Source organism: Acanthisitta chloris, unplaced genomic scaffold (genome assembly GCF_000695815.1).
Source record: "Acanthisitta chloris isolate BGI_N310 unplaced genomic scaffold, ASM69581v1 scaffold14863, whole genome shotgun sequence".
Classification (NCBI taxonomy): domain Eukaryota; kingdom Metazoa; phylum Chordata; class Aves; order Passeriformes; family Acanthisittidae; genus Acanthisitta; species Acanthisitta chloris.
The window spans coordinates 4,639-22,214 of record NW_008663355.1 but is presented as its reverse complement, the minus strand read 5'-3'; the positions used below and the strand labels follow the sequence as shown (position 1 = coordinate 22,214).

Below are 17,576 nucleotides of genomic sequence, written 5' to 3'. Positions count from 1 at the left end.
AAGAGACAAGATGGTGTGTTAGCTAGAGAAGGAAGAGGATAAATCTTCTTCTGGATAAAAATAATAAAAATCTTCAATGAGAACGGAAGCCTAAGTAAATTTCACATTTATAACACTGTCTTCTCAAACCACCCCACTTGTCATTTCTTTTTTACAGAGGATTTTGCCCTGTTTGGAAGAAGAAATTAAAGAAGCAAATTTGACAAAGCTAAATGGGAAGGAATTGCTTACTAAACTTCGGATGTGTAGAAAGTAGAGGGGAAAGAATGTGTGAATAATCAGTGAATGAAAGGTTGAGGTTTAGAAAAAAGGGAGACTTAAGCCAATGCATTTTGTCACATTTGTAACAGGTTAGATGTGAGCAAGTAGGTGGTAACTTTATGAGCTGCTGTGACTCCGTCACTATGATCACCTATTTTCACTGTCAGTTGCATAGCTCTGTTCAATAATGCATTCTTTCTTCTTGAATAACTCCCTGATTCCAAGGATAGCCAAAAGAATGTGTACCATAAGAAGCCAGTAGAAAAGCTGGAGACTGCAGGTGTTCAAAATTCAAGGTCTCAAAATTGTGGAAATTGACTTGTACCATTAGAAAAGTTTTGATTTGTTTCTGCAGCTCAGCACAAGGAAGAAAAATTGTCACCTGTACTATACAGGTGCTTTCTGCATCTGAAATTGGACTTTTTTTCGACTAAGATGCAAAGACCTAGAAAATGTGCAGTGCCAACAGTAACAGATGATGTGGAAGCAGCATCTTTTTTGTGGGTGCATTAGCAGCAGGAGCACCAGCAGAGTTTTAACAGGGTTAGAGAGCATACAAGCTGCTTTGGTATTCCCTCAAAGTAAAATTTTCCTGTCTGTTACTAGCTTATACTGGCTATTTCTTTGATATTTCATGACATATAGAGTGTAAAGTGAGCATTAAGGCTCATGCTCGTTTCTCTTAGGAATCAGACATCATTAGTTTTTGACCATATATTTTTAATCCAGTATAAGATGCACAATTTCCCAATTCTATTTATAACTGAATGTGATGGCTAAATGCTTTCAATGCTAGTTGCTGAAAACCATACCATGTGTCTTACTAATCCTCCTGTACAGAGTACTAGCAAACAGACATTCAAGTCTTTTTAGTATAAGAATGTAGGGTAAGGTCTGCTAAGCATTCCACTTTACAAAATTTTTGACTCTATTAACTCTTAGTAAAGAATGCTGGAAGAAATCCAGCTTCTTGTTAGGAACCTCAGAGTCCACAGTAGTCCCTTCTGTCTTGTGTGTATCTAAAATTCTGCTGTGGAAGCATGACTAGCACTGGTGTCTTGGCCTTCATGCCTCAAACTACCAGGCATAGACAGAAACAATTAAGTATTTTTATGGTAGACTTCCAAGTCTCTCAAAGAGCCTAGTCCAGTGGGAATGTCTGGGACTGACTAACACATATGAATGACAAAACAAGTGTGGCTGCCACAGGCATGGCAATCCTAATGGCATGGCCTGAAGAAGTCTGTGTATTCCCCTTAGGGAACAACTGAATTGCTAGGGCTTTTTTGCTCTGGAAGGGTGTCTTTGAGACCTAGGTTGGGGCCTACCTCAGCATAAAAGACAATGGGAGGTGCTGAAACCCTCATTTGGGGAGTATATTCCAGCTGGGCATACCAGCTACTGGAGCCTTTTGTCTGCAGGTTGGTTTCTGCAAGTGAGAGAAGATAGGAGTACATACACGTGTTCCTGTCTCCCTAGCCCTTACAGATGACACCCTCTTGATTCATGTCCCTGCTGCAGGGGCTGCTCATGAATTTGGTGCATAATAACCAGTGATTAAAATCCCTAAGCAGCCTTAGAGCCCAGGGTAGGTACTAAGACTGTGCACCTGTGCTTGCTCTCTGACAGGCAAGTGAGCCTAATTATTTAATATCTTGATTGTAAAATAATTTGATTCTTTTAGAGTAATACAGAATAACCCTTTCAAAACAAAGGATATGTAAAGGAAATGTAATGCTTTAATACATTTGCAGTGTTTGCAATAATGACATTTATTTTAAATCTAATGCATATTGAATCCTACAAAGAGATAGAAAAGCAGATGAATATAGAGATCAGCTCTGTTTCCTTTTATGCTAGAATGCAAAGTACAGGTACTCTGAGACACAATCAGGAAGACTTTTTTAACAAGGGTTTATTTATCAGCATTTTAGCATTCTAGTGAAATAACTGAAAGCTGTCATGCAAAAAGATTTATATATAGCTTAAGTGTATACCTTGCTGAATTATTAAAGCAGTAGTAAGTTATGAAATAACAGAATTAGGTAGCTATAAGAATCTTAAGAGAACATCACGTTCTTTTAAGAATGTTTTCTATATAAGAATTTAGATAACATATATAGTTCTGAAAATAGTTTTATTCCTTCATCAAAATCATTGTTATACCTAATACCACAATTATTTTATGCATTGGAAAGGCTGTTTCCTGCTAAAGGAATAGGGTATCGTATGGTTTAAACTGAAAATCTTCTATTTAGTTTGAAAAAAAAATGTAGATTATACAGGTAACTAGACAGACTGTCTTTTCAAGGATGGGTTATGACAGCACCACATTTCTGAAGACTTAAGTAAGATCCCTTTGAACTCAGAGGTATTAGTTTGGTTATCTTCATATTTTGCATTAACCTGCAATTAAGAGTATGGAAGCAGTGAAGATAAGTAACTTGCTTTTAAAGTTTGCACTCAGCTAATGAAGATTCTAAGGAGTTTAATCTTGTAGGATGGTGCCCCCAGTGGGTTCTTTATCTCCCTCAATGAAAATGGCTTCAAAAGAGGTAGAATTACTTAAGCTTTCTCAGAGCTTTGTGGATTTGAAATCATCTCCTGACCCTTAGACATGCATTAAGGGAAGGTCTTGAACCAACAGTGCAGCCAGTACTCAAAAAAGGGAAAATTCTATATTCTGCAGAACAGGATAAAATTTGGTCACTCCATTCAATAGATAGCATGGTCTGCTTTTCTGCAATCATAGGGACTTAGCTTTTTCAACGCTGTCTTTCTATTTACCCAGCTGGGAGAGGAAGCAGTGAATTAACACCTGTGTGCTGAAACAAACTAACATGTAAAACTGAAAGATAAGTAAAAGAAATCCTAGAGGGATTGTCACTGGTCCAAGTCATAATAAATAGACAAAATAGTTTCAGTTGCTATGGCTGCTTCACAATCAGAAACAATAAGTGCACTTATTAAATGAGTTTAATTACAAAGTATACTGACTTTTCCTTAAATTTTGCAAGAATCCCAGTTTTTTGAATATGCTTATGCTGAAAAAAATAGTAGTGATCTTCAAGGTATTATGCTTGTATTTATACAATGCAGGAGTTTCTCATATGGATGGCTTCATATCAAAAACTGCAGTTTATATTTATAAATCTGTAGATCACAGACTTGTTTAATGTATGATCTTTTGGTCCTGATAATACTACTGAGTTCAAGTTATGGGTAATTTTAAGTTAAGATGTACATCTGGGATTACTTTGGTATCTAGTCCTTATTATTCTGATAAATCATTAGTAGATAAGAGTATTAAAAATAGTCTTATAAAAAAAGTTATAAAATTAATATTTCTTGTATATTAACGTTTGATCATCTGAAGACGGAGTTCAGGATCCGTATGAGAGAGGGTAAATCTGACAGAGCGAAATAGCATTTGGCAAGCGCAAACTCACAACTCAGTTATCAGTAGCATTGTATGCCTTATGCACATTCCTGTTTCCATAGTAACCAATCCAATATAGCATTTCCCTTTAAGTTTTGTTTCTTAATTTTGAGTGATAACATAGACTTGTTTGATATAACAATAACATGAATATTCATGTTTTGCAACAAATGACCTAATTAAGGTCAACTTATGTCAGAAATAGTAATGAATCTTTGGTTGGATTACCATTTCTATACTCAGTAACAACTTTTCATTATTATTAATGAATTTTTATTTATAGGTTCTTCATTTATCTGATGACCTTGATCTTCCAAAGAGATCCACCAGGGTGGATCCTTTCAAAGGAATGCAAACTATATTGTTTATTTGGATGAAAGGGCTTATGTAGTATATTCTAAAATGGAATATGAAAGCTTGAGTGGTGTCTCTTTTGACATTCTTTCTGTTTTCTAGAAATTAGGGTTTGTACCATGACATTGCATAGTGGTGTAACTGATCGATCCATTACTTTTAGTAGTTATGCATTGTTTTCATTCCTAGAAAATGAAAGAGGAATTATAAAGAAATTTCTGATGTTGGCCTCTGAGAATCCTGTTCTGGTGTTCAGTTTACCATAATTTAAAAAAAAAAAAAAAAAAACAAAAAAAGAAACAAACCAAAAAAACCCAACAAAACAACATTAGATTAGACAGTATTGCTTTGAATCTACTGTAGTAATATGTCATCAGCCAGCCATCACTAACCTTGAACCTCCATGTGTAGGTTGATAGCTTTTTTAGCATTCCATTATTTTCAGTTTCTCCATATCAACTGCATCTTATTCACCAAGTATCAGTGTAGTTTATTCCATGTAAAAATCTGTCAGTTAAAAGTATTAAATTTTCAGTCACACTTTTCTTTTAAGCATTCTGTGCTGTGTTCTGTTCAGTGTCAGTGTCTTTAGTTCTGATTTTTCAATTTTGTCCCTCTCCTTTTCCTTGACTTGTTAGTCTGATCCAACCTCTTCTACCTCATCTGATGATTATCAATATGTTATGGAAGCTAAACTACAAGAAATGATCTCCATACGTAGGAAGGTAGTCCTACTGGACTTTACTTTCTATTGCTAAATAGAATCCATCTGATTTGTTTTCATTTTCTTTAACTTATTTTACTTTTTTTTTATTGATAATCAACCATCGTGCAGTTCAGTGCTTCAGAAGCTTACAATTTTACGATGGCAGGTTTGTGTTCAAACCATGCACAGTCTGCATGTTACATTTGGCTGATTTCATTGCTCATAAATAACTCCAATGTTTTGCTGATGCTTGGATGTAACAGGCCTTTGTAGCTGACACATTTCAAGCAATGCTGTTCAGCTGCCTGTTTAAATAAAGTTTCTTTTCCGAAAACTAAGTTTGCAGTTAGTAGTAGCTTGCTTTATGTTTTGTTTAAACTTTACTGAGATAAAAACTTCTAAAGCCAGTTACATTACAGAAAGAGTCTTTCTATTTTTTTCAGGCAGAAGAAAGGCATGGAAACATCGAGGAACGCATGAGACACTTAGAAGCTCAACTTGAAGAGAAGAATCAGGAACTTCAAAGAGTATGTGTATTGCAGACAACTTCTATGCACTTTTCTTTTAATTTGTCAGTATAATGCTGCATTATGCACTCCAGCATCCAAATCTACCTATTGGTAAATGCTTTATTTATAGCAGTTATGGCAGCATCTTCCCACTTTACTTAACCATCTGAATATATTAGTTTACACCTAGTTACAGAGTTGAAAGTATTCTCCTGTTACAAAAAATGAATGTGCATTTATCAGTAACTGTGATTACATTTCCTGATTTATATGGTTACACTTACTGTGGATTTTTTAATGATACAAGTCTGTACTGCTTAAATTTGGACCATACCAATTTGTCTCTTCTGTTCTACATTAAAGGCAAGGCAAAGAGAAAAAATGAATGAGGAGCACAACAAAAGATTATCAGATACTGTAGACAGACTTCTGACAGAATCCAATGAGCGTCTACAACTACACTTAAAAGAGAGAATGGCAGCACTTGAAGAAAAGGTACAGTGCAAAGAATGATATGAAGTTTAGCTTAATAAACATATCCCTGTATGTTCTACTTTTACAGCATGGAGACAACGTGCTGATTTTATATTACCAAATATTGCTACAAATATGGTCTAACTTACATATTCAACTCTTAATTCAAGAGTGCGCTCAAGTGTCTTTCTCAAAGTACTGTGAATATGCTGAATATTAAGAGTCCTGGTTTTATCAGCCAAGAGTCTGATGAAGAGCTTGTAAAGGATCAGTGCACGACAGGGTATGATGCAGTGAGAGAAGTGGATAAGAACTGAGGAATGGCCACGTTTCAGATGTGCTGTCATTCCTGTATTTTAATTTGCTGATTTTACATCAGTTCCTCTGGGAACAGTGAAATGCTGTCACAACAGGATAAGAAGCATCTATGCTTGGAGAGGGAATACTATTTACAGGTTTTCTGTGATGTGGGCAATGTGGTCCTGCAAAATTCAAAGCCCCTGGGCTTTTTATTTACCCTTTATCTAATCCCTCCCTTGTCTACTTATTCACCTTCAGTCTGATCTGAGGGGAAATTTTCAGTGTTTTTCAGAAGGATATTTCAGAACCTCTCAGAGGATGCACTTCTGGTTTATATCATTGAAACAAAATGTCATATGGAGCAAGAGATAGGCTTGCCAAAAGAAGAAGCTGGGAGAAATACTCTTGTAAGAGTGAGACAGTTGCTCACTTGAAGGAAGATGCAAAGTTTTTGCTGTTCCTGAAAACACATGGTCCTATGTGTTTGAAATATTTCCACCATTTAAAATTTAACATATAATCCAACTGAAGAATTAAAGAATTTTAATTTTAAGTCTAGCATGTATGAAATTTGCAGACTTGTACATGGAGACTACATGTATATAGTGATATCTGATATATTAACATAGCTCTAATTTCTTTCTTGTTTGTATTTTTTGCTTTTTATTTCTAGAATGTTTTGATTCAAGAATCTGAAAGTTTCAGGAAAAATCTGGAAGAGTCTTTACATGACAAGGTACTATAAAATATTGTGATTTTATCTGTTTTAATGAAAATATGTATATTTAGTATTTGAAAATGCATGTATGGTATATTAATTATCCAGCTATTATGTAAAAGCTTTCTGACCTCAATGATAATTTCTTTAATCACCCAGATGTCTTAAGTAGCCTTAGAAGGTCTCTAACAATTGTTCTGAGCCAAGTTCATGGTTGATATTGTAGCCTCGGGAAGTCAATAACAAAATTCATATTGATTTCACTGGCTCTGAACTTTATTTTCTATCAGTTTTAATTCTGAAAAAGTCTTGTTTAACAGAGATGTATGCATAACTGGTTACACTTTCATAGCAGAGAATGCAATTTCTTGATTCGATGCAAATCTTCTTAACAGGTGCAGTGGCATTACGCTAAATATAGCTGAAAGTGTCCTTTCTTCATTCATTACAAATCAACCCCTAATACTGTTTAGGGAATCAGTCTAATTGATTATAAATACTTGTTCTGATCCCAAACGCTAGGGTTTTGTTTTGAAGTTATTCTTCCCTTGAGCACAGTAGGATACACAAATGTATCTGCATTCAGATTCACAGAAGTGTTTCTGCAGTGCATCAAATCCACTTAAAAGCAACTGTATACAATTTTAAAAATATAGCTTCATTCAATACTAATATAAATGAAGCATATGTCATCCAAAATCAAGACCTTTGAGAGAAATAACAAGGGATATCTGTTAAAAAAATGTTATTTTCATCTGCATTCAGATAACTTGTAGAAAGGAAGTGAGATTAAAGTCTCGAAAGGACAGCCTGTTCCAGTGCTTCACTACCCTCACAGTACAGAATTCCTTCCTAATATCTGATGTGAACCTACCTTATTTCAGTTTAAAGCCATTATCCCTTGTCCTATCACTACATGTTCTGACCCCAGAGCTTCTAAGTTTCCCACTTTGAAGGGTTTATTTGTTCCACTTGGATGAAGAAACTGATGAAGCAATTTCAGATAGACAAACATAACAGCTGATATAAATAATCTCTAAATAACTAGCAAATGTTACAAGTAGAGTATGTCATCTCAGTAATTCTGATCTGATTGAGTCACCTCAGTAATTCTGTTCTATCAAGAAATAGTGTAGAAACACTATAATATTTCAGTAATATAATAATAATAGCAATAATAACATTGACAATAATGATAATGTAGTAACAGTAATTACTGAATCTGATATTACTGAAATGCAGATCCTTTTACTTCCTAGCATTTTGTAATACTGAACATTTAAAACTCTAGGAACAGTGTTATGTCTTTATCTCATATTCTTACTTCCTTTTAAAATTCTTTGACTTCACTTTATTAGCAGATGATAATTATTTGTACAATTTGAAAACAGTGCTGTTTTCCATAGTGATAGTTGTAAATAGTCTTTTATTAGTTAGTTCCAAAAGTCCAACTTTTATGGCACACTGTCATTTTTCACCGAAAGCACAGCATACGAGTTTTCCATAACTCCCAAGAGTGAACTGTAAAGCTGCAGTTCAACATGTCACCTGAAGTGCAGTTTTCTCGAAGTCTGTGTCTCTGTCAGTGAATAAAAAGACCAGTAATATCATAGTATCAGAGAACCATTTAGTTTGGAAAAGATAATCGTAGAGATCATTGAGTCAAATCATTATTCTCAGCTTCTGAAGGGCAAATGTCATGTTGCACACTGAACTATGCCTGGCACAGTGCACAAGTCAGTGCTGGTTCTTCTTTTCCTCACCCTGGCTGTATAAGAGGGAAAAAATGATATTTCAAGGACAAACCCATCCTGCCAACACTTCCAGGTACTGGTAAAACGGTAGAATGCTATACAACATCCTCTTGATGTGTACATCTTATTTGCAATAATGAGATTTAAATGAACTGCCTTTTCTTATTACACTCTGTGGTATATTCAGTGTATCTTATTTAACTTTATGAGAGCAATGTCTTGTAAAGTAAACGCATTTTGTATCACAAGTAAGTATATCTTGCTATTCTTGTTTCCAGGAAAGACTTGCTGAAGAAATTGAGAAACTGAGATCTGAGCTAGATCAAATGAAATTGAGGGCCGGTTCTTTAATTGAACCCACTTTGTCAAGGTAATATTTAATGGCAAAAGTTTCCTCACCTTGAGTTGAAATAGAACATAAATTTAAGTGTTAAGCCCTTAAAACAGGGATGTATTCAAACCACACATAAAATAGTCATGTATTTCTTTAAAAATATAAAATCTGTGCATTGATTATTACTGTTGCTTTTCACTTTTTTCATAGGTAAACGGGGCCTTATATCAGTGAGTATACACTGAAATATTGATGAGATTAAAGAAAGCCTTTTAAATTATGAAACGTTTTGAAAAGTATGTCCAAATAACTAACTTTTTTCCCAGACCTTAAAAAGGAAGTTGAAACAATTGTCTTTAATGCTGAAACTGATCAGCATATTTATGATTATATTTGTTTATTCTATCAATTATGTCTATTAGCAAGACATAGTTCAGCTTTGCTTGATGTGTAGCTAAAGATCACAGAACTTCAGCTAAAGATGAAGACAGTATTCAGAGAGATCTGAAAATGTCATAACACTTTTGGTGGAAAATCAATATAGGAACAATAATGAAATGAATGCCATAAAAATAGCTATTAACAGCTCAGATGAATTTATTCTTCTGGAAAGTCCTTCTTGCTTTAAAGTGTCCCTTGAGATAAAATTGTTATTTTATTGATAATTGTGTGCCACATGCTGTTTTCATAACAAACAACATGTTAACTTTTAAAACTTGCCAGCAAACCTGCCAGCCAAAGCTCATAGACCAAGATTAAATTGGGAGCACTGTAATCATCTAAAGTTATTCTTGCATGATGGGATTTTTTTTCTCCTATCAGCTATTGCCTGCCTATTGCTGTCCTCAGACATCATGCTCGGTACTTGAGCATGGTTTCTCCTTCAACTTTTTGCTATCTCTTGGGATAATATTTTTCTATACATGGAGAAGTGTAAATTGATGAAAATCAGAATGTAACTGTTTGAAATTTTGTTACTTTGGGAGTGTGCCTATAGGCACACGCACCACATTTTACAGTGCTTGGAAAGCTATTGAACTGCTGCAACAAACAGAGGTTTTGTTTTTTGGAGCAGCCATCCTTGGTGAACAGCAGACATTCTTGCTGAGTAGATATGAGTATCATTAGCTGGTTCTCTGTAAACAGGAGTTGATTAGCCCTTGTCATAGGGCTGTTTGACCTTGATAAGCTGTATAAATGTCTTGGGGATTCAGCAGGTTCTGCTAAAAAAGGTACTTCTCTAATCTCTCCTCTTGAAGCTACCAGACCTCTCAGGCATAGGGAGCTATCAACATGAAATACTTCTTGTTCTCAGACCATAGTCAGTTCTGCACTGGCAGGAGTTTGTGCTTTCAGCAGAGTAATGAAGCTGGTGAGCAGATAAATATCTGCAGCCAGAGACTGAAACCTGGACTGTTTCTTTTTTCCTGCCAACTTGCTCCGCAAGTGCCAAATATTATCCATTACCAGAACTAAGTTCTACTGAGACAATTACTGTACATAGAAGATAAAAAACAGTCACTACCCTACAGGATATTTTTTGTTACTTTTTTTTTTTTTTTTTTTTTTTTTTAACTGTGATCATGCTATTCATGTGCTTTTATGTGGAGTTTGTTGATGTGTTAAGAAACAGAAATTGTTCAGGTCTCTACTTCTGTGGTTGAGCACTCAAGTGGTGCATGGAGCCTTTGCTCTTCTGACTTGGCTACACAGCCCATGGTTAGGATGCTTCTATTCTACCATGCAGGGATACTTTTGCTGCTGCTGTTTAACCAAGGACAGAAAAGCCAGGGATCATTTTTTGCAGTCAAGTAAAGATATGCTGAAGTCATCCCATATATGCCTCACCACAATATCCCAAGACTTACCAGGACTATAGGAAAAAATGGGGTTTTAAACTTGGAAAAGCATCATCAAATAAAGATAAATGATTTCTAACCAATGTTAAATATTGCAAGGCAGTTTACTAATATCTTCATAGCGTAGAGCACAGACTTACATCAGGAAAGCATCATCTATATGCTTACTCATGAACATGTAATATACTTACAGTAACCTCAGGCATATTTATTCAGGAGAATGATGGAAGGAAAATATACAGGATAGTACATTCTGCAGCCATTTCTAATTATCCTGAAATCTTTTTTCTGGATAAAGTTTTGGATGATAAGTTTTTCTATGTACATCCTTCATTTTGAAAAAAACCCAAGGGGTTTATTTGTTTGCTTTCTACCTAAATTTTCTCATAATATGATTCAAGGTTTTCACTTGTAAATTACATTTTCTGATATGGTTTTCTCATTTATTATGTGATACATAATAATTTGTTTGTTTTAAAAAAAAAAATCTGTGTTCCTAGACTGAAGGTCATTAGATTATTGTTGCTGTTATTCCTATTACTCTCTCAGTCCAGTTATGTGATTTTGTTTATAGGCCTCACCTTGACACATCAGCAGAGCTGAGGTATTCAGTGGGCTCACTGGTTGATAGCCAGTCTGACTATCGGTCAACTAAAGTGATAAGGCGACCAAGAAGAGGCCGGATGGGAGTACGCAGAGATGAACCAAAGGTTAATCCCCAATTTCATCTCGTATATTTCCTCATAACAGAAAGTATTTCAGGATTAACAGTTTGTGAGGTTTTTTCCAGAAAAACAAAAGCAGAAAAACCAACTCACCAAACAAGAAAACCCAACCCAAATAGCAGGGATTGTTTTCTATACATGCCCAGAATAGTGTACTGTTGTACTAAAGTGAAGGCAGAAAAGGCTGAAGTTCAAACATCAAAGTTTAAACATGCTTGAATATCTGTCTTTTTACCTCATACTAATTTTATATACCATTTGCAGTAATGTAAAAATGACATTTGCAGTAGATATCTTTCTTCTCATACTAATTTTATATACCATTTGCGGTTATGTAAAAATATGACATTTGCAGTAGTATTGCAAGCATTAATGGAGAGTTAATAATTGAATCATTGAATAAGTATTTTTGAATGCTAGTTGCTATCCTTTCCCATTTTTTAGAAGTTTGACTTTGCAGTTGTTTTCCCTGACACAAGCCTTGTACATCCTAATTCCTGCCTCATACTAATTTTATATACCATTTGCGGTTATGTAAAAATATGACATTTGCAGTAGTATTGCAAGCATTAATGGAGAGTTAATAATTGAATCATTGAATAAGTATTTTTGAATGCTAGTTGCTATCCTTTCCCATTTTTTAGAAGTTTGACTTTGCAGTTGTTTTCCCTGACACAAGCCTTGTACATCCTAATTCCTGCTCAGGTAAAATCCCTTGGAGATCATGAGTGGAATAGGACACAGCAGATAGGTGTTTTGAGCAGTCATCCATTTGAAAGCGACACGGAGATGTCTGACATCGATGATGATGATAGAGAAACACTTTTCAGTTCTATGGACCTCCTGTCACCAAGTGGCCATTCTGATGCCCAGACTCTGGCCATGATGCTTCAGGAGCAGCTAGATGCAATCAATAAAGAAATCAGGTATGTATCCTGAAACACCTGAGATGCACTTATGATTATAGCTTCAAGTTTCCTTTAGTGCTTGAGTTTGGGAACCATTCATAACAGTTAGGAAAGCAATTGTACATATAAAGGATTGATAATGTGTCGGCTTTCCAGAGGAGAGAATTGATTGTGTGGAGATAGCAATTGTGTCTTTTTTTTCCTAACCATAGAGATTTCTTTCAAAAAATGTTCCAAGTGGAGAGTTGTTGGCCAACTGAAGAAAAATAAGAGAAGTCTAACGCATGGCAGATTTGACAAATTGTTGTTTACAGTCCTCTTTTTAAGGTCTTTTTCACTGTTATGCATGACTCCACTTACTCAGTAGCAACCTCCTATCAGAAATATTTTATTTCAGTGCTCTTCATGCCCACATTTTCAAAGACATGATTTTGATTTTCTCTGTAGACACAGAATATTTTTTATGCTTCAAGTTGGATTATAGTGCTTGGAAATAGGTAGTGAATAGAATCTATCTTAATAATTTCTGTGCAGATTTAATGAAGTGATAGAGAAACAAATGACATTTTAATTAAGGCATTTTTATAAACAAAACATATTTTAGGCTTAAAGCGTTCCTGTATGTTTTTCAAGAAGGCCAATGTTAAAAAAGCTTGATTTATCAAAAACATCCTCTCATTAGTGGCTGCTTTTCTAGAAGGAGGTTGAAGAAATCTTACCAAAGTTATTAGGGACTTTCTGGTAATACTATAAACAGAAATACTGCAGTTAGAAATATAATCAAACCCACACTGATTATCTTTTGCCAAGTCTGTCTATCTGTGATCGAGGTAACTTTAACAGAAGGAACTCTATTGGAATATATTAATAACTTTTCTGTTTAAGGGGAAACTGTTATAAATCTACAGCTTTGCATTTTCACTAGTCCCAGAATGTCTTCATTCAGATAGGATCACACTTCTGTTTTCTCAAACCTTTTATTACACCTGTCAAGATAAAGAGCCAAAGAGACACATTTTGGTGTTGGGAAGGTAAATCTCCTTAAAACAGTGTATGTAAAAGAGAGAACCTTATCCATATTTTCTGTTATTACAAAAAAGTCAGTACTGTGATCAATTCAGGAAGCTGCAGATGCAGTGACTGTATTTGGTTTTAAGACTACTTGCCTTTTGTCAGTTTAGAAAGTATTATGATAAAGGGTTTTCACAAGGAATTGTACCTGCAGGTGACATAGTGGGATATTATTCGTGCCACCCTGATTCAGATCACTGTTTTACTTAACTCAGGATCTTGACCCAAATGCTATGTACAGTTTTATCTCTAAAAGAAAGCAAGAATGCATTTTGTATACAGCCATTTTTACTGGAGGTCTACTGAGAGTAGTTTATTTCCCCTACTGCTATCTTATACTGAAGTATAGGCTTTTGTTGTCATTGCCACTATTATTAAAGGACCAGGTTAGTAGTTTTGTATTCTTTATTTCATATGGTTCAGGAAAAATCATTCTACAGGGATAGTCTTATTAACTGAACTGCCTTTCATATTTTCTTGGGTTGTTTTATTCTTTCTTGACAAACACTCTAAGGGTTTATCAAGTGAGTGGAGATAGCAAAAGAGACTAAAAATGTATTTTGCCTTAGATTTGTTTTTATACAAGATGATTCAGAATTTAGATTACTAAAATGAAAAAGATTGCTACAATTCCCTTTCAACATATTATTGGTCTTTACGTTTCTGCCATTCCTCATTTCAAAAAGAACTGTAGACTTTTTATAGAAATTCTGAAATGGATGTTAGGGAAGATTTATCACAGCACATCAATTTGTAGGTTTCTATTTTAAATGTATTATGGTTTTATTTATTGTACTTGCTTCATTTCACTTGGAAAAGCCTGGTTCACGGTTTCAGCCTCCCCAAACTGTGTATTCTCTCATTTAACCTTGAACCTTCATACTTTTTCCTCCTCTTTTAAAACACAGACTACTCCTAGCATGGGTTTATGGACAAAGGGCTTACAAATATTTGATTTTAAAGACATTTTTGCATTCTAGGTGCAATCAAAAATAAAAGCCAAAACTAAAGAACCCAATGGAAGCATCCTATTGAGGTGATACATGTTTTAAAAGCTTACATTGCCTGCTCGCAAGAGAGCTTATTTAATGAAATTCACTTAAAAACACAGTGCTATTATAATTTTTTCATCAAATTGTAGGGATGAAATAGACAATTTGTGTTTCATGTTTTCTTGTTTTACTAATATGGATTATTTAACAGTTCCCTTCTCAAAGGCCCAGTTTCATTTTAAGTTTGCATTTGTGCTTTGTCAAAAGACAAACAGATGAAGCCAACAAGGTTGGAACTAGTTATCTATGGTAAATCAGATTGCTAACCAACCTGCCTTATACTGTCTCCTTTGCAAAGGAACCAATCTTCCTGAAATGCCATGCTGTTGGACACCTTCTTCAAACAGGTTTTGACAATGGAGGAATTAAGAAAAAGAATTTCATAACTCTGGTGATTAAGAAAATGCCCTTTCCAATATTATTTTTTAGTTGATCAATTATATTCATCTTTGTTTTCTCTTACTTTCAAATCTCATTTGAAAGGGAAATTTTTTTAGTTTTGCTTTTGGGTTGTGAAGAGACAAATACAACCACATTCTTCTTTTATTTAATAAGGTTAATCCAAGAAGAGAAAGAGTCAACAGAACTGCGTGCTGAAGAGATAGAGAACAGAGTGGCCAGTGTGAGTCTGGAAGGCTTAAATCTAGCCAGAGTCCACCAAGGTACCTCCATTACTGGCTCAGTGACAGCATCGTCACTTGCAAGCTCATCTCCTCCCAGTGGACACTCAACTCCTAAACTCACCCCTCGCAGTCCAGCAAGGGAGATGGACAGAATGGGGGTTATGACGCTGGTAGGAAACTTTCTAATGACAATTTTTTGGTACTTTATCTTTTTGCTGTGTGACTGGCCCATCCCTATTTATTTATTCACCTCTTCATCATATATACAAAGAGCAAATTCCTTAGAATATTGACATTTGGGTGGCTTGGGGCTTCGTTATTGTGATTTTGAGCACTACATGATTCACCAGGGGTGTAATGATATGAGGATCAAGGGCCTTCAGCACACAGGCTATGGAATTATTAAGAAACAGAACTGACCACTGGAATTACTGTGATAAACTTATATTTAAAAAATGTCTACTAGTTGAAAGCTCTGAAGTGATGCAGTTCTCCTGGTCCGATTGGACTCAGGAGTGTTCAATCGATTCCCCCAGTGTGAAGACACAAATGAGGTCTAAATACCATTAGGGAGTAAGATTTTATTATTAGTCACACAAGGGTGAGAGAAGGGGCAATAGGAGAGTCAGAAGCAGGAAAGGGGGATAGTTAGAAGGAAGCAAGATTTGGTATGCCAAACGGAGAGAGTCACCACCATGGATCCAGATGATCCGAAGTCATGTAGAAATAGGGTTAGTCACCACCATAGGTCCAGCAGCATTCTGATGATCCATAGTTGTCTTTTCTTCGGTGGTGAGTGTGTGCTATGCTCTGGATGCTGTTCCTGTTTATAGGGCTCTGTCAGGGCACTGATTGGTCAGTTTACCTGGAGCTGAACAATTCCCAGCCTGATCTCAGCAGCTGGAAGTGATGTCAGTCATGGACAATGGTGCCTCATTATCTCAACCACTAGAGGATTTCCGTGCCTGGAGACATCCTGTGGTTCACCAACCTTTGAGGCATTCAACCATTGCTTGGCCCCACAACAAGCCATCAAGGCCAGGCAATGTTGAAATAAACATTTCTTAACGGTGCCTTACCGCAGTTAATACACAGTAGTCCGTGGGACTATTGCTGAGTTTAAACCTCCAGGAAATGTCTAGAAGATGTTAAGATCTTCCACTACTTTGTATATATGATCATTTGGATATACTTTTAAATTTGGTAAACTCTTTTATAGTTGGAGCATTTTGTATGTATTCTTCAGGACAGTAAGTATATCATGCACTTGAAATAAGTACTTTGATTTCCAGTAATTCATTTAATTGATATATTTCAACATTACAAGCAGCACACACATAGATATCATGAAATTGCCATGCAAAGTATTTCTAACATTACTGTACCTTTGAGGACACATTCAGAAATGTCTGGCTTGATTTGAAAAGGGATTTGTGAAACATTTCATTTTGATCATAGGCAAAAAGAAATAGTACAACAGTCAAGTATATGAAGGTAGCATATATCAACATATTCAAGATGTACCACTCTGACACTGATAAGAGTTCAGACTCAGTATTTAGTGTTCTGTGTGAGCTGCAAATCAGTTTGGAACCTGGCTGGATTAATCCCTTTCAACACTAGAAGGGAAACAAAGCAGACCAGTCTGCTGATCTGCACATACAGAGAATAGAACAGGGTATGTGTAACCCCATTTTTTATTTGCATTTTTTCTGATAATCATAATGTCCCCTTGTGGCCCATTCCTGGAAAGCAGCAGGACTGGTTGCCTGTGAAGTCTCTCATTAGAGGGAAAGTGAACCTTGATCTCAACCAGAATGCAGAAATTAACTCTTCTAGCTGAGAAGGTTGCTAAGAGATCATCTATCTCAGTATTCCCTTTTCCTGGGAACTGACAACTACTTATATACACCTCTACTCCTCCCAGTTCAGTATGGTGTTCGCTGTCTTCTTGGGAGCTAAGGACAGCAGAGGGAAGGTCATGGCAGGCAGTTGTGACTGATTCTTTGCTGTCCCCAGTTCCCACTGCTCAACAGCAGATATGAAAATGTTGGTTGCACAGATCACTGTGAAGGAGGTGAATGTGCAGGCTGCCTTGGTGCCACCTTCTTCACCAAAGCAGCACCTTCCCAAATATGCTCTTTGCCTCCATTTCACCAGCCATTTAAACTGAGCAGTCTGACTAGAGATAAATGGGAATGTTTAAACTGGCCTTCCAGCAGACACCTTTGCTGTCTGACTGCCTTGATTTGCACACCGTGGCTTTGGGTCTGTAGATTCATCAGATTCAAACACAAAATGACAGCATAGCATCTGCGCTTTCAGGTTGCCATGGTCTCACTGGCATCCAACTCTAACCATGCTAAAACTCAGATGGATATGTCTGTATGAGTTGCTGTTGAACAGCTGACATTCCAAAAGCTGTAGAAGCAGCACCTAATGGCATGCTCAGCAGCACAGCCCACACACAGCTTTGCTCACCTTCATCA

General features: G+C 36.0%; 1 protein-coding gene across 1 annotated transcript in view; it reads left to right on the top strand.

The window, feature by feature from the left end:
• The window catches only part of LOC103798684 (liprin-alpha-2), a gene marked incomplete at both ends in the record, with an annotated part of 28,296 nt that overhangs the window by 8,187 nt on the left and 2,533 nt on the right, over positions 1-17,576 (top strand). Inside the window, 7 exons of the mRNA XM_009070961.1 lie at positions 5,204-5,287; positions 5,633-5,764; positions 6,717-6,779; positions 8,794-8,885; positions 11,283-11,418; positions 12,139-12,359; positions 15,020-15,257. Of these exons, the coding sequence (XP_009069209.1) occupies positions 5,204-5,287; positions 5,633-5,764; positions 6,717-6,779; positions 8,794-8,885; positions 11,283-11,418; positions 12,139-12,359; positions 15,020-15,257 (966 nt within the window). The remainder of the gene's footprint in view (positions 1-5,203; positions 5,288-5,632; positions 5,765-6,716; positions 6,780-8,793; positions 8,886-11,282; positions 11,419-12,138; positions 12,360-15,019; positions 15,258-17,576) is intronic.